Here is an 18,037-nt window from a genome sequence, read left to right as displayed (position 1 = left end):
TTATACTTGTGTCCTCTGTCTATGTAAACTCCTTTTAACTATCCTAATTGATAAAGTTCTTAACAAGTTATGGGTGCCATTTTCCTTTATAGGAATGTAAACAATTTCCCATTTATCGAGCCCCTTATGATTATTCTTTCTTGTTTACTTTTTTATGTTTTTCTAGACTCTTATGTTTTAATGTCAAATTTTCCATTCAGTGCTGGTCTTTTTTTGTCAGGAATGCTTGAAAATCCTCTTATTTCATTAAATACCAGTTTTTCTCCCTCCTGGAAGAGTACACTCAGTCTTGTTGGATAAGTGATTATTGGATGGTATACTAGCTTCTTCATCTTATCATAATTATCCCTAATTCCAAGTCCTCAGCTTCTTTAACATGGAAACCATTAAATCTTGTGTGATCCTGTCTATTAAACCATGATATTTGGATTGTTTCTTTCTGGCTGCCTGAAGTTCTTTCTCTTTGACCTAGGAGTTCTGAAATTTAGCTATAATTTTCTTTTTCTTTTCTTCTTCTTCTTCTTCTTTTTTTTTTTTTTTTTTTTTTTTGGCTACAATTTTCAGGAAGTTTTCATTTAGATATCTCTTTCAGGAGGTATTTGGTGGATTTTTTCAAGGGCTCTAAGACCCTCTGAATCTAAGATAACAGGCTGGTTTTCTTGATAATTTCTTGGAAATATGATGTAATGTCTAGACTCTTTGATCATGACTTTCAAATAGTGTGATAATTTTAAAATTATCTCTCCTTGATCTATGTTCTTGGTCACTTGTTTTACTGATAAAATGTCATGTTTTCTTTTCTCTTCATTCTTTTGATTTTGTTTTTATTTTTTTCTTGTTATCTCATGCAGTCATTAGCTTCCATCTGCCCAATTTTAATTTTTAAGGAATTATTTTCTCTAGTGAGCTTTTGTAGTTTTTTTTTTTTTTTTTTTTTTTCCATTTGGGCAAGTTTGCTTTTTAAGGAATTCTCTTCTTCAGTGAATTTTTGTAGTTTTTTTTTTTTTTTTTTTGACATTTCTGCTTTTTTCAATGGATTTTTGTGCCTCTTTTACTATTAGTCTATTTTTTTTTTTACAGTTCTTAAGTATTTTTGTGCCTCTTTTACCAAGCTGTTAATTTTCTTTTTCTAACTTTTTTTAATCACTCATTCCCCCCTCCCCCCATTTTTTTTTCCTTTTTCTATCTATTTAACTCTTTCAGGAATTCTTTTTGAGCTTAGATCCAATTAGCATTTTTCTTTGAAGCTTTTTTTGTAGCTACAGTCAAATTCTTGTTGTTTTCTCATTTTTCCAACCTATTTCTTGCCTTTTAATTTTATGTTAAAGTTGGGCTCTGCACAAAAGTTTCAGGCTTTTTCATGCTGCTATTTTCGCAACTAGTTTTGTGAGACTGCAAGTTTTGGGTGTTTTCAGGGTGTTGTGACTCTGGCAGAGGTATGGTCACTGATTTTGTGGTCTGCACTCTAGTTTTTAACTGATGAAGGCCCCAGTTCCCTGCAACTGCACAAACTTAGTACTCTTTCTGCCTTGGAACTGTGACCATAGTCCTTATTCCTTTGTGACTGATCACCAGGGTACCTCTCTGCTCAGAAACTGCAAAATTGCCAGTTAGTTCCAGCTATACCCAATGGCAGCGAGAGGTCCCTTGTAATCTCTTTCTGATCTGGACTGGAAGTTTCTAAAGCAGCTGGTGATGCCGTGTCTATTGCTGCCACTTTGGAGTGTGTGAGACAGACCTCTTGCTTGCAATACTGATTTCTCTTACGTTTTCTTCAGCCAAGCTGTGCTGTTGCAAAATTTTATGTGAAATATTATTTTAAAGTTGTTGGAGTTGAATGATTGGAGAGTCCATCCAGGTAGCTGCCCGTAATCTGTTATCTGACCTCACCCCTAACATCATATCTTGGGGTAATTTAGGCTGGAAAGGAGGCAAAAGCCAGATTTGTATGAATATAATCAGTAGATTAGTCATGGCACATCCCTTACATTTAAAAAATTTTTTTTTATTAAAGCTTTTTATTTTCAAAACATATGCATGGATAATTTTTCAACATTGACCCCTGCAAAACCTTGTGTTCTAGATTTTTCCCTTGTTCCCCCCATCTCTTCCCCTGGATGGCACATCCCTTCCATTTTCCAGGTACATTGTTATGTTCCAATATGACCTATAGAAAATAGCCTAGTGTTAGCAAAGTTTGAAAACTTTGTTAAATCCTTAACAGTTATCAATAAATTAATATAGTGGACATCTATGTGAAATAATATGCACTTATTTATCCACAGAAAATGTTACAGAAGACAGACGGTTCATCCCACTGATGATGGCGTTCCTTTTTGGTAATACCTCAGTTTCCATACAAGGCAAAAGCCTTGCCAAAAAATTTCAAGTCGAGTGTATTTAAAAAAAAAAATGAGAAGGCATTGATTTGCTGTGGAGGGTAGGAAGATACAATTTTTGTTATGGCTAATTTTGCTTAAGTACTTATTCCATGTAGCAAAGAATACCTGTTCTACTAGAGAGGACTCACATTTTAGGAGTTACTAGTCTACGACTTCTGAGGTTTCTTATGTATTGACATAACTAAGATTCACTTGGCACAGTTGTACAGTATTTGTGTAGTAGATGGAAGCTGGAGCAAGGAAGAGAAAGTTAGGAAGAGCTTCTGTGGGCAGGAAGGTTGGGAATCAGTTAGGGAGAAGTCAAAGGATTTCCTTGCTGAAGTGAAGCCGAGGTTGGATAATGCGAAAAGTCACGTAGCCAGTTAGCGTGGTACCTAGTTTTGCTTAGCAGCTCAGAAGTAGGAGAGGAAAAGGTAGATTGTGGGAGTGATCTGGGGCTGAGGAATGGCAAGAAAAGAGTTGTGTGAGATGGACAGGAGATCTAGAAACCTTACAGTGCTGACAAGGGCAACTCTGGGGGTGAAGGAGGAGAGGAAGGATAATGAAGTCAGAGTCAGGGTAATAACCTGAGGCATGGAGGGGATAGAGATGTCAGTGATGTAAAAAGTAAGTGTTGGATACCTCTCAGATTGGCTAAGATGACAGGAAACGATAATGACCAATGTTGGAGGGGATGTGAGAAAACTGGGACGCTGATACATTGTTGGTGAACCTGTGAATGGATCCAGTCATTCTGGAGAGCAGTTTGGAATTATGCCCCCAAAATTATCAAACTGTGCATACCCTTTGACCCAGAAGTGTTACTACTGGGCTTATATCCCAAAAAGATCTTAAAGGAGGGAAAGGGACCCACATGTACAAAAATGTTTGTGGCAGCCCTGTTTGTAGTGGCAAGAAACTGGAAAATGAATGGATGCCCATCAATTGGAGAATGGCTAAATAATTATTCTAGAAGAAGGGGTTATTGGAGAACTTGCTCAGGAATATCAACACAAATCTAAGTTATATTTTAATATATTTAACATCTACTGGTCATCCTGCCATCTAGGGGAGGGGGTGGGGGGGGGTAAGAGGTGAAAAATTGGGAACAAGAGGTTTGGCAATTGTTAATGCTGTAAAGTTACCCATGTATATATCCTGTAAATAAAAGGCTATTAAATAAAAATAAATAAATAAAATAAAAAACAAAAAAAAGGAATATCAACACAAGAAAATTAATTCAAAGAAAATACAAGACTGGATTGTGGAAAGCAATACCATGCCACTAACATGTAGCTTAGAGAATTTATATTTATTGCTCTGTAATATTCCTCTCTGGAATTGCTGTCACTTGACTATTTAAAATTTCCTTATTCATATGAATAGAGTTTGTAATTGAATGTTATGGAATATTATTATTTTGTAAGGAACGATCAGCAGGATGATTTCAGAGAGGTCTGGAGAGATTGACATGGACTGATACTGAGTGAAATGAGCAGAACCAAGAGATCATTATACACAGCAACAAGAAGACTATAAAATGATCAATTCTGATGGATGTGGCTCTCTTCAACAAATCTGGCCTTCAAGCAGTTGTTTAGTGATGAAGAGAGCCATCTACACCCAGAGAGAGGACTATGGGAACTGAGTGTGGTTCATAACATAGTATTTTCACTCTTTTTGTTGTTGTTTGCTTGCATTTTATTTTGCTGCTTTATTTTTTTTTACTGGTTTGATTTGATTTTTCTTGTGCAGCAAAATAATTGTATAAATATGTATGCATATATTGGATTTAGCATATATTTCTATATGTTTAACATATATTGGACTACTTGCCATCTAGGGGAGGGCTTGCAGGAAGGGAGGAAAATTGGAACGCAAAGTTTTGCAAGGGTTAATGTTGAAGAATTGTCTACACATATGTTTTGAAAAATAAAAAGCTTTAATAAAGAAAAAAACGAATAGGTGTTGGAGCATAGGAAGAGGTAGAATGAATGATAGGAGTTGGTGCTGAGATTGGGGAACGGCAATGTTTCTAATTAGGAAAGTGGAACACTTGTGAGCAATGGCAAATTCTAGTGTGTGACCTTCCTTAGGGACTCAAGGAGGTTTTGGAAATGGAAGATTAGGGTTTTAGGGAGTCTCTACATGAATATGGAGATTTCTTCTTAAATAAGCAGGAGTTGAGGAGAAGGGGATGATGGTGAGCCAACTGTTGTAGAATTGTTTGAGAAAAGTGAAAATGACTTGAGAGTCAATATACTTACAGTTGCCATAATTTTGATTGGGTAGAAAATTTAAATTGTGTGCATTTCAAAAGTAAGTACCTGCCTGGCTGTTTTGTTTACCCTTTTCTTTACAGATTAAGACACTGAGGCGCTGGAAGGTTAAGTGATTTAAGTAATCACCCATGTAGTCAAAAAATCTGATTTGAAGCTAGCCCTTTTAACTCTAAAGCCAGTGGATTGGTTATCTCCCCCCCCCCCCCTTCCCTATTCTATCATATTATGGACCAGGTCCAAAAAAAAGGCCCAAGACTCAGGCATGGTATTTGAATATCATATACTACAAATCAAATTAGAGGTGCCAAATGTCCTGTCCTTGATGGCTCTGGGATTGATTTTATTAGTTTCATTTGTTTGACAAACTCTATTCATATGAATAAGGAAATTGTAAACAGTAAAGTGACAGCAATTCCAGAGAGGAATATTACAGAGCAATAAATATAAATTCTGTAAGCCACATGTTAGTGGCATAGTATTGCTTTCCACAATCTAGCCTTGTATTTTCTTTGAATTAATTTTCTTGTGTTGATATTTTTGAACAAGTTCTCCAATAACCCCTTCTTTTAGAAAGTTTAAATAATTGGTGAAAATAATTTAAATGATCTATTCCAAGTCAATAGTTAAACTAGTATTGTTTTCCTTATCCTATATTTAAAACGAAAAATGGCTTTTACTGGTATGTCAAATAATATCGTCAATAGTTAAGCTCAGGAACCAGCCCCATATAATATCCTTGAAGACTCATAAGAAAGAGATCCACAATTCAGTCAGACTGGCTATAAATTTCATGTTTATAAGATAATTTTCTTTGGGACAGAACAGTTGGATAATATATGTATTTTGCTTATCAATTTACATGGTAATTTATTTTTCCTAGGTAGAAATCTAGATAATCCCAATTGTTTAGTATTTGAGCTCTGTCCAGATTTTGATTTTTTTTTTTAAAAATGATTCCTGGAATGGAATTTGATGCTTGTTTGGATTCTAATACACATCTGTAGAGCTATTCTATATGTATTATCATTTGTGCCCTCTCTTCTCTTAAGTTTTATTAAAGCCTTTTGCTTTTTACTTCCCTATATACTGCTCTCACCACCACCACCTCCATTGAACCCTCCCTTAGAGCAGAGAAAAATAATAAAAAACTGTCTGGAAATAGCATCTGTTTCTCATATTATGCAAGCATTTACACCCATATCCTTCTACCTTTCCTCTCAGAGAAAGGTATGTTTCACCTTCTGTTTCCTGGATTTAAGAATGGTCACTGCAAATTAATCAGATACTTTTATAATTCCTTTCATCTACATTATTTGTGATTATGTATGTTTTTCTCTTAGGGGCCCCTAGGAGGCTGGAGTATTGGCCTGAAGATACTCATCTTCCTGAGTTCAAATCTGGCTTCAAACACTTAGTTTTGTGACGCTAGGGAAGTCACTTAATCTTCCTTGCCTTAGTTTGCTCATCTGTAAAATGAGCTGGAGAGGGAAATGCAAACCACTCCAGAATCTTTGCCAAGAAAACCCCATATAGAGTCACAGAGAGTTGGACATGACTAAACAAGAAGAACATATTGTTCTCTTGGTTCTGCATTCTTCACATCTGTTTATAGTGTCTTTCTTACTTAATTTTCCCCTTGTCTGCAATGTTTTTCTGTTCTGTATTTTCATATTAACTCATAACTTTATTTATGGTGCCTGTCCAAATCATTTTCTTAGAAACTTTATATTTACTCTATTTTTCATTCTAATGATCATTTCCATATAATTTCTAAGGTTGCTGTTTTATTAGTTACTTATATTCCCACCACTGCATATTAAGTATTGGATTCTCCCCAAATAATTTATCTGAGGATCTCCAAGCACGTTGATATTGCAAAAAGAAATTACTACACATATTTTAGAGGTAGGAAAGGCAAAAATATTTCTGAAGCTACCACTCGGTGATAGAATCAGACTTGGGACCTCTACCTTCACTGTTGCACAAACTTGTATAGCATATGTAATGATGAACCCCCACGAAACTTCCAGTAAAGAGATCCTTGGAGAAAACCAGCAGCTGCCCAACTCTCTCCAAGATTTCCTATGCATTAATGGCAATGTTTCATAAAACACTGCTTTAATCATTTTACTCCCTCGTCCCCAATTTTTCTTTATTGACTCTCTGTTGCCCACAGGCTAAAGTCCAAATTCCTTCACCCTGCCATTCAAAGCCTTCAGCAAGCAGCCCCACCTGTCTTTGAGTGGTCCCCACTATAAACCCTTCTTCCACCAAAAGATCGCATTTATTCTTGCCTCTGATCCATTACTCTTGGCCATCCAAATTAATATCTTGGCCTTTAAGTCTCAGCTCAACCCACATTATTTCAATGAAGCATTTCCTGAATATTTTAATCTAATCATCTAGGCCTGTTTCATACACATATAATCACCTTCCTTCAAATTAAATTTTCTTTTAAAATATCTGGATTTGGTCATACCATCTGCTCTACTTTAATGGGTTTGGAAATTTTCTAAGTGAAATCCCTTTTCTCAGTTGCATGCTGCTTTAGGATATAAATTATTCCAAATTCTAATCACATAAATTAGAATTAGAATTTGCATTATTTTAGGGAAATGGGCAAAAACTCAATTTAGGATTCACACTCAAAACACTAATATCATTTTTAAATAATAAAAGCAAGGAGGAATTTTCTCTGGAAAGAGACTAGGAAAAAGAAGTACTGGGAAGAAAAATAGTGCCTTAAATATTTCTAGTCCTAAAATATAAGTTCTCCTTGAAAGGGACAGTTGGTGGTGGTTTTTTGTTTTGTTTTGTTTTTTGCCTCTGTATTTCCAGTGCTTAGAACAGTGCCTGGCACACAATAAGTGCTTAATAAATGCTTGTTGACTGACTGCCATGCAGCAAGGACATTTGATAGAACCCCAATGCTTTGTGTAGACTGGATATAAGTGATCCATAGTCTTAGTTGGAACGGACAGAACATCCTCCTTTCATGTCCATGAAGTGTTGGTCTAAAGAGTCTTCTGAGATGGCCCATCACTGTTAGGAGCTCTTTCTGTACATCAAGCCAAAACAGGTCCATTTTACTGAATTAGTTAATGTATTTAATTCTGAAATTCTAACTAGAATTCATTTTATGAGGTAGGACCAAACAGAACAAGTCTAATCCTGCTTCTACAGATATTCTTCAAATATTTAAAGACACCTCTCACATATCACCCCCCCCCCAAAAAAAAAAAGTCTTAGTTTATTCTTCTCCAGGCCAAATAGTCCCAGTTCCTTCAATGCATGCTGGTTGTAATAGGCCCTTGTCATATTGCTTCTCCTGCTTTGGACATACACAGTTTATCAATGTAATTTCTAAATTATGGGGTCCAGTTCTAAACACAATACATCAGATATGACTTAACCAGGTCAAAATACTTCATTTAATGTTGCCTCATGATTGCTCTGGGGCAGCTAGATGGTAGTGTATAGAATGCTAGCCTCAGAGTCCAGTGGTCCTGCACCCAAATCCAGCCTCAGATACTTATTAGCGGTGTGATCCTGGACTGATCACTTAACCCTGTTTGCTTCAATTTTCTCATCTGTCAAATGAGCTGGAGAAGGAAATGGCAAATCGCTTTGCCAGGACGCCACTGAAACGACTCAACAACAAAACAACATAATTACAGAAGCTTTTTAAAAAATTTTTTTGGCAACTATGACATATTGACTCCTATTGAACTACTTTTTTCTGCCTGAATTGTCTCCATCCTGCACTTGTGAAGTCAACTTTTTGAAGCAGATGTTTATATTTATCCATTTTTATCTTATTAGTTTTGGCCTATGATTTTAAAGTAGTAAGATCTTGTTGGGTTATGATTTTGTCACTTAGTAAGAATCCTTCCCCTACTCAGCTCCCTCCTCTAGCTTTGCACCATCTGTAGAATATTTGCACAATTATTCCTTTGGATAATATAGTGTTAGAATGTACTTTGGATGGCATTCTCATAGAATAACTTGCACCTTTGCATTAAGAAAAACACCAAATATCTTGCTTCAGAAAATGACAACTGTCTTACTTGTTAAATATTTATTGATGTTAAAACCACATGATATCAACACGACAATCCAAAGTAGTATGCTAGTACATTGTTTCTTTATAAATACAAATAAAAGGTGGCGAAATAATGCTAGTGAAGCTAAAAACCAGTAAGTTAGCAAGTCACATTCAGAAAAATTTGGCAACTGATACATGACATTTCTAAAGTATAGGTAGAATAGTTCCAGGACAGACTGTGTACTGCATCTTAAATTCATATTAGCCATGTGTATGAGCGTGGTCAGAAAACTGGTATCACTCCGCAGAGAACAACAGCTACCCTATGTGCGAAAGTTCATCAATCACTTAAAACCTGGTTGGTGTTCTTACAAAGAGGTACAAAGCAATACATGTGTAGCTGTAATGCAAAATACATGGGGTGGTACACAATTATAAAATTCTTTAAAAAAACAACAAAACAAACAAACTAAGTATTGACTTGAATAACTGAGCTGAGATAGATTTCAACATTTTTATTATAAATAATGAAAGATATATGTGCTTCGTATAAGGAATACAGTGTTTTCCTTTCATAGCAAAGTACCATCAAAACCTCATGTTTTCTCGTTCAGCCTAATTATTTTCCCCTTATTAAAATGGCTTGGTTCTGAATTAAGACCTCCAAGTCTGGTCAGAATCTGCCCAGTCCAGTTTGATATCAAATCGCCTTGCACTTGGAAAGCAGCCTTTAATCTAACATCTTCATGTATTTCGTGTAACATTGTCCCTTCTTAGAGGAGGGTCACTGGATTATAGCGCAGCAGAAAAGTAAATTGATATTTACCATTTGCCATGACCATGTATGTACCATGAAGTATAATACATTATGGCACAAGTCTGTTTTTGCCTCTCTCCAAGCTAATTTATTTCCTTTAAGTAGCCATGAAACCAGTTCCCACAGGTGCTTACTTGCCATTTACATCAGTCCCACAGACTCAGTCCATTTCAACTTGCCTCTATACTGCTCCAGTCTCAGACACAGCAGAGATGCCACATACACGGAAATTCCCTCCTTACACATACTCTAAACTTGTAGCCCACTGCAGCATTCTAGTTTTATGAATGGCAGTGGGTTTTGTTTTTTTTTTTAAACTAGATTTGAGATTCATTCAACAACAAAGAAAGACCTGGTCTTTACCATTTCCCTGTTCCTTCCAGTTCAGTTCAACGAAGGCAGTATAATCACACTGGCAGCATTTTCCTGTATTCCGCTACCTCCTTTCTCTTCTCCTATCCATTCTCCTAGAACAATATGCCGTGGTTGTCATGGGGGCATTTGGATTCCTTCCATGGAACAGACTGTACTATACACTTCAGCTCTTATTCAAAATACATTAAATTATTGATACTTAAATTAGCCTTTTCATATGGATTGTAAATAAGCTTCCAGCGGGGGTGGGATGGGGGTGGGGTGGGGAGAAAGGTGGCAAGGGGGTTGGACAGGGAAGGGGATGGGAAGAGAAAAAATACTACACACACAGGAAGAAAAGAACTAAGGTGTTGCTATCAATGAACATTTAAGGCAAGTAGTTCTTTCTCTATGATATAATAGGAAGCAATTTGCAGAGAAGGCAAAGTTTACTTGGATATATTTGTCCTTTTGGATTCTAACATATTGCACTTCTTCACTGTAGCTGTCTCGATGCATTGCCACTTTTGCATCATGTTTTAGTTTTGACTTGTAGTCCAACTGCCTCCGATTAAGCATTTCACACTGTGCTGAGGAGCACTAGCGAGCTTGTTTTGTGTTAAAGGCACTTGGTGATGCACATAAACCGTGTTTGCTTTTGCTCAATTGGTTTCCTTTAGTGCTTTGGCATTTCTGACAAATACTCATAGCAGTTTTCAAAATTTAAAAATTGGATGAATGTGAATTTTTGGTGCAAAGTGTACATTTCTATGAATACCAGCTACTAATACTCTCCATTGGGTATAATAGTAAATTAGAAAAGTATGGTGATGGTGTTCTTTATCTCTTGAATGTAGTCAAAGGTGTGTGTCTGCCTTTTACATAAAGTGACAAAGGAATATGGTTGGTCAAGGCAATGGCTTTCAGTGTTTCTGCTTTGGAAATAACACGGGATCTACAGATCATCGCTCTCTACCAAGCCTGAATTCAAGGTTAGATGAGACGGGTTGGCTTCAGGCTGAAACGCTGCTTTGATGTCCAGTCCTTGGTCTGAAAGTGCTGCGTAACGACTGGCTGAGGGCCGCACTTTTTTTGGCTTGGTGCTCTGGGGCTGCTGGTGCCACTGGGCTACAGAAAGACAGAAGAGTCAGGGCTTAAGCAGAGGATAGATTCTCGGTTGATGGAAGTAAATTCAAAAGTTCTTGCCCAAATAAACACCAACATGCATTCTGTTTGGAAAACAGGATGACCAACTCAACCAACCAAATGAGATTGGGTGACCATTCTGTTTTCTGCTCTCTACTCCCTTCCTGACCCTCAACCTAATCTTGCTTTATTTATTATTTTATTTATTTATTTACTTCATCTACATTTTGCTCCTCTCCAGTATACTATGGTCATCACAGCCAGAATATATAAAATTTATCTTTTCTCCAAAGGAGTTTCCCAAGGAGAATCTTCTGAAATATTCTTTAAGCAACATGGCTCTACTCATCCCTCACCAAAAAAAAAAAAAAAAAAAAAAAAAAAAAAAATCCATCTCATTTTCTTCTCCCTCTCAAAGCTTAGATCTCATAGGGTTGTTCTAAGCTTTGTAAAGCATTATTGTGAAGTTAAAATGCCTCCTCTCCCCAATCCAAACCTATTTCTTCTATCCATCATCATGGATGCTGTTAGGTACCCTAAGTGCTTAGCATAGGATGTTAAAAACTCTAATCCATGAAAAGAGATTGGGGGAGGTCAGTTTGAGTGAATCTTCCCAGGAGGGATTTCCACAAAACTGTTTTTAATCCAAATGAAGTTGACAAATTGAAATAAAACAAATTTCATTTTTCTAGTGGTTATGAATCACTCACAACATATAACATACATATATGTACATAAAGGCTCATGACCATATTGTGTTGATCCAAAAATTTTATAGAAATACTTTGCCTGGCCTAAGAAACATTATTGACATACTTACACAAATATCCCCTATTTAAAACAAAGGAATGGTACACTTTGTGCATGTGTATAGCTGCATACCACACACGCACATATACACAGACACAGACACACATACAAATGCTGGTAAAAATCCACTGCTGAAGCTATATTAAGAGACTTTGGCTAAGAAAGCAATAAGCTACAACAGAGCATATGCATTCTTGGCTCATTAGTGTTCATTTCTAGAGTGCACTTTAAGATTATAATAGAATTATGACACAAGGAGACATTAAAGATTGTCATTTGTTGAGCCCAGTAACAACAAAAACATCTTTAAAATGAATGTAAACATGCCTTTGCCTACTACTACAGATGCTTAAGTAAAAAAGCCAATTTTATAGCTGACTATGCAAAGAAAGAAATATTAGCATGCATATTTTGCTTTTAAAGATCTTGACTTATACTTTGACAGTGTATTTGTTCTCCTGATGTGGGTCACTATTAGTGTCGAGAAACTACAAATAGAAAGAAAAAGAGCAATATAAACCTTTCTGTCAATGGATTACTTTCATAGAAATTGATTGGGCTACCTCCAAGTTGATTGATGCAACAATGAGCTATCTTAATTTTCAGGATAGGATGAATACAAAAGATAAACTCACTGTAAACATCCAGCCTTGCAGTGCATGACACAATCCCAGCTTCATTTTTTGCCGACACAGTATACCATCCAGCATCCTCTTTTGTAGCTCCTTGAATGAGCAGGCAGATGTAGCCGTGATTATCCTGGTGCATGCTGGTGAGAAGGAGAAGGTCATTAGGGCTCTAAATAAAATTTTAAAAGTGGCTTTGGACATGCAGCATTATTTTTAATTAGATCATTAGAAGCAGAATTTTTCAAGTCGTAGATAATGGGGTCTACTTATTCTGGAGAGGCAGGCAAGCCCCATTAATGTTAATGGGATATAAGAGCAGACGTCAAGGGGTGGAATAAATCTGTGTATTTAATTTCTAGCTGAGTTTTTGGCTTAGGAAAAAAAACAAAAACACCACTAGACATTTCTCCTGATTGAATATTAAAACAAATGAATTCATCTTGTGAAATACTAAGAAAAATTTAAAGGATTTAAAAAAAATATTATTTTAGATTGAGCAAAACTTGCTTTTTTTTTTTCTCAGATCATTGGTAACATCTCACCCAAAGCTTTGTGCCTCTTAACTAGGGACACTTCAGTTTAGACTGATTTTACTATTATTTTGTTACAAAATAAGAAAAGCCTTGTTTTTGATTCAAACTAATTGAACTTGACAGAATCATATATTCAGTCCAACCTCACGCGGTCAGTGCTATAAGTGAGCGACTCATTTTCTTTCTTCCAGAATATCTGAGGTGGAGGAACTCCAGAAACACGGCATTCCAGTCGCACTGGGTACCCATCAGCAACTCCTGTGTTCTGCAGCTTCTCAAGAAACGCAGGGGCTTGGTGTGCTTCCTTAGCTGGGAAAACATGAAAAGAACCCTTTATCAGTATTTATTCTGCATTCCGGGGGCCACACTATGGAGGACTGAGAAGTGCTTTAAAAACTTAGTCTGAGTGCATCTTTTAATTTTCCACTCTTGCTCTTCCCTTCGTTCTAATCTCAGATCACCCTTTCACTAACCAAACCCAGGCCCATCCTCCATTCTGCTCATTTATTTCAGCAGTTAATTCAGACCACTCAGCCCACATAGTGCATTGACCATCTGCTCCATTCAATGGCTCTGTCAGGCGGCTGTATGAGTCTCCTAGCCCCAACCTAAGCATCTGGGTTAGCTTTAATTCCTTTTGCGAGGAATTAATTGCTTCTGCCAGCTGCCACCTAGTGGAAAACTATGGCATGCTTGTTTCCAAAGCCAGCACATTTAGCTGAAGTCAAATTTATTTCAATTAATTTTCCCTAGTTATCTTATGCTTATTGAACAACCCTTGAAAGATTTGTACATTAACTTTACAAAGCAAGACTATTCGGTTCAAGATTATTTCAAATCTAGGATTTAAAGTGAAATGTGAAAAATAGAGTATGTGCAATTTTGGTTTTTTTTTTTACATTTTTGGGAGGAACTGGGGTGTAGGTATGGATGGTTTGCTGTATACATCATGGGAGAGAAAGCTCATGTTGGAAAATTCTCAGATTTATGAGAGTACAGTATTTATAATCACCTCCTTGATCTAAGGGAATATACAGGTACTTTTGTCCTATATATAAATCTCTTAGTTTGATCAGTTGGTTGGTTCTATGCCCTTTGAAGTCTAGGAAAAAATAAACAAACTGCTTTATTTCCCTTATCTCTGAAGAAAGAAACACACACTGATGTTTCTGGTGCTAATGCTTTAACGCTTGCTATTAGTAGTGGAAGTGATCCATAAAAATAAGGCCTAATGTCTTCTTTGAGTATTAAACAATTTTTGAATGTATGCATGTCTATATCACCCTCTAGTGGTCATTCAACCAAAATGGAGCCACGAACAAAACAAAACAAAACAAAAAAGACTAGCTTCAAAATTCTCTAAATCTTTTTGGAGAATTATAATTTTAATTAGGCTGAATTTGGCAGGGTTTTGTCTGTTTTTTAAAGAGAGAGGATGTGAAGAGGGAAGGACAATGGAGTGAACAGGATACAGAAGTATATTTGCCATTTCTATATCCTGGGTTGGAAAAGATAGCTCAAAAAATTCACAAATTGTGATAATAATACCTCAAGAAAGTCAATACATTTGGTGTAAATCCTGTGGTCCCAGCACATGAGAACCAGAAAGAGCCAAATGCATATTTAACAAGAACAAAGACTGCTGTATGGTTAGTGGAAGAATACTTGGAGGAATAAATTCCTATCTATCCATGTGTGAAGAATCATAGCAGGGATAAGTTTTTCCATAGGTCTCTACTTAAGTCCTATAAGTACCGTAATTCTTGGTCAGAGCCTAAGCTAACTCCATATGATTATTTGGTTTTCAATAGAATGTGTGCTTCAAAGGGTAAATACTACTTTATTTGCCTTTGGATTCCTAGTGACTAATGTTGTGTCATGCACATAAATAGGTGCATAAAATAAGTATTAATAAACAGATTTATTAATGCATTAACAAATGTTTATTGAATTACTTTGTTTTGGGGGAGAGGAAAAAAATCAATATTCATATTAGGATTTAGCCCATGAGAATACTTTGAAACTCTCCTTTAGAGATACATAATAATGAATATTTTTCATCTTAATAGCAACAAACAACAATAATAAGTGGCTTATAAAACAGCACTTCAAAGTTAGCAAAGAATAAAATTCTGAAACACCACCCTCCTCTATTTTGTCTACCATATTATGAGTGAATTCGTTGCTTTGGCCAAATAGGTGGACAGTGGACAGCCTACTGATAATGAGATGCATTATGTTCCAAGGAGAAACCAGTAAAACATGTGAGAAATGGAGTAAAGAATTTCATGCAGGAGAAGTGTGATTGGGGAAAAAAGAGGCATATTATAATAGGAATAGAAAATAACACAGCAAACGAGATTAATTTGAATTTGGAGGTAAAGTAGCTCTGTTTAAGGCTACTCATTCACTCATTTGGAGAAGTGCAAGGCATCCCCTTTAATGGCTAGACACAAGCAGACACAAAGCTCTAATGACAGCTCTCTGGAAGTTGTAGCTGTCATTCTTTCACTCTCTCCTGGTAGAGAACAATCTTATTCACAGAAAGATGAATGAATTGACTAGAATTCTTTCTCCCTTGGTTAGGTTTGTGGGAAGTAGTTGGGAAAAGAGAAAAGAAAATATATAAAAGCGCTGGCTGACTATTGGGGGGTACAAGTGTTTGCTTGTCTTGTACCTATACCCGACTGATGGCATTTTTTGCGATTAGAAATATATAGAGAGAATGGAAATATATTTGGAATATATTTAGAAATATGGCAAAACACACAGAAGAGATAATATCATAGAATCTGGTGTTGGGAGAGAGGAAGGTATTGCAAAATAATTACCAGCAACGATGAGTTCCAGGCTAAATGAGTTCTGCCCAGCTCGGTTGGTGGCTACACATGTATAGATGCCAGCATCTCTGGATGTGACAGGTTCGATGATCAAGGAGTGCACACCATTCTCACGCACCAACATCTTGTGAGCACTGTCAGGGCGAATAGGCTTTCCATCCAGTTGCCAACTCAGATCTGGGGTTGGTAATCCACTGACCTTAATTAGAAAGTAATTAATGGAAACTCAAAATGCTTTGAACAAACAGTACCTTGATATAGTTACAAATTAGTGAAGGAAGGGGGTTGAGAGATTGGAGCTGGCCTCCAAAGGTCCCTTAGACTTTTAGGTTAAGAAGTTTTTCTTGTGTGGGATAATTTTTTTTTTTCTTTTTGGCAATTAAATCTATCACCAAAGATTCATTGAATGAATGACAGCTTAGTCAATACCCATTTTTTAAAGCACCAAGCATAGTATAAAGAAGACAAACAAAAAACAAACAAACAAAAAAAATCCCTGCCCTCAAACTCATAATCTAATGGGGAAATGGGTGGCAAAAATAGGTCTGGCTAGCTTGGAGAAAAGAAAATTTTAAGCAGATATAATCACTATCTTCAAATATTTGAACCAACATGCCCTTGTTATTTGGAAGAGAGACTGTTATTCTATGGTGCCCAGAAGACAGAACTAGGACCAGCAGGGTAGAAGTCACAGAGAGGCAGATTTTGGTCCAATGAAAGAACTTTCTCGTAATTCAAGGCCCTGAGTAATGGAATGAGCTTCCTTGTGATAGAAGTCTATTTCTTTCCTTGGAGAGCCTCAGTGATAGCATTAATGTTTCTGATAGGACTTGCTGAACTCTGAAATTTAGAATTAAAGAGACCCGAGTCCCACAACACAGCTCCGCATTTATAATCTGTGTTATTTTTGGACAAATCACTCAAATCTCTCTGAGCAGCAGACCAGTAAAATTAAGAGATTGGAATGGGTGTTTTCTAAGATTCCCCTCCAGTTCTAAATTCTAAGATAATATTTATTTCCTCTAAAGATCCCTCCAGTTCTAAACATGTGATCTCATGATTCAAGATGACCTTTAAGATCCCTTCCAAACCTTAAGGTTCTATGATCTTGATCCAGAGCCATCCTTATGGTGTGCAACTATGTTTACCCTACTCATTCTCTTGTCTTTTTACTTCTTGCTCTGGTAACAGCAATGAAGTCAGTATTCTTATTCCTGGAAATCACTTGCACTGACAACACTTAATGTCCCTATGAATTCCTTGGTCTCTTTGACTATTGCCCTCTTTATATTTTGTCTTCCCACATTAGAATGTAAACTTCTTGAGGGCAAGGATTATTGTTTTTTTCTTTTTGTATCTTTAATACCTAGTTTAGCAACTGGCATATGGTAAGTGCTGGGTAAATATTTTTTCATTTTTTCATTCATGATATTATGACTTCCTTGTTAGCAAAATTAATTTTCATCAGTGCAATGGTGATAAAAAAAAAGTTTAATGCTGTATGACCTCACCAGAATGTGAGGATTATTAAGATGATGTCAGGTTAAGTTTTTGGAAAGATGCAGAACAATGATAATGATGAATACCTCATTCAGCCCTCACACAGCCCTCACACAGTATAATCACTTCTTTCACTGTGGGACTGCCAAAGCTATAAGAGATACTATTTAATATTTCAATCAGTACCAAGGATTATTATTTTAATAACCCTGGAAACTGGGTAACAAAAGCAACTTGAGATTAACCAGAAAGCAATCTCCACAAATTAGAATCACAATAGAAACATCTTAACATTTTAAAATCATGACAGTTGTGTTGACCAGAAATCAGATAAAAGCCATTTAATTGCTAATAACATGATGCACTGTGAAGCCAGAGGAAGGCTGCCATCTGTCAGCTTTTTCCAGTTTTGCCCTTGATTCAGAATGGGAGAAAAATACCATTTAAGGGTACTTCCCACCCACCCCTCTCCTCTCATGGGAAATTCACAGACAAAAAAGATGTCAGCTGGTTTATAAAACAATTGTCTCTTTGAAGATCCAACTGTGCCAAAATCTGTCACTGAAGTTCCAAATTCCATTCTGGCTACGTGTCATTCATTTGATTCTGCCTACAGTGTTTTGAATTTAAATCCTTTGAATGGACCTCATCGTTGTTAAAGGTGTCTCCTCCTCACATATAGGGAGCAGAATGAAAGGGA

General features: G+C 36.5%; 2 protein-coding genes across 6 annotated transcripts in view; one reads left to right on the top strand and one right to left on the bottom strand.

Annotated features, from left to right (window-relative positions):
• CBR4 (carbonyl reductase 4) overlaps positions 1-15,297 on the top strand; it is a 49,074-nt gene extending 33,777 nt beyond the window's left edge. Inside the window, exon 6 of the mRNA XM_031943913.1 lies at positions 13,189-15,297. The gene's annotated coding sequence lies outside the window, so the exon portion shown is untranslated. The remainder of the gene's footprint in view (positions 1-13,188) is intronic.
• Positions 8,727-18,037, bottom strand: part of PALLD (palladin, cytoskeletal associated protein) — a 470,544-nt gene continuing 461,233 nt past the window's right edge. For 4 of the 5 annotated variants that reach the window (XM_031943906.1, XM_031943908.1, XM_031943911.1 and 1 more), the window contains 4 exons: positions 15,829-16,036; positions 13,141-13,306; positions 12,471-12,604; positions 8,727-11,007 (listed from right to left, as the gene is read on the bottom strand). In XM_031943906.1, the coding sequence (XP_031799766.1) occupies positions 10,835-11,007; positions 12,471-12,604; positions 13,141-13,306; positions 15,829-16,036 (681 nt within the window). In that variant the 3' untranslated portion in view covers positions 8,727-10,834. Of the gene's footprint in view, positions 11,008-12,272; positions 12,324-12,470; positions 12,605-13,140; positions 13,307-15,828; positions 16,037-18,037 lie in introns of all 5 variants that reach the window. The other variant, XM_031943909.1, reaches the window with a different exon arrangement.

This window comes from Sarcophilus harrisii, chromosome 6, assembly GCF_902635505.1.
Source record: "Sarcophilus harrisii chromosome 6, mSarHar1.11, whole genome shotgun sequence".
NCBI classification, from domain to species: domain Eukaryota; kingdom Metazoa; phylum Chordata; class Mammalia; order Dasyuromorphia; family Dasyuridae; genus Sarcophilus; species Sarcophilus harrisii.
This window is presented reverse-complemented; position numbering and strand designations above follow the sequence as displayed.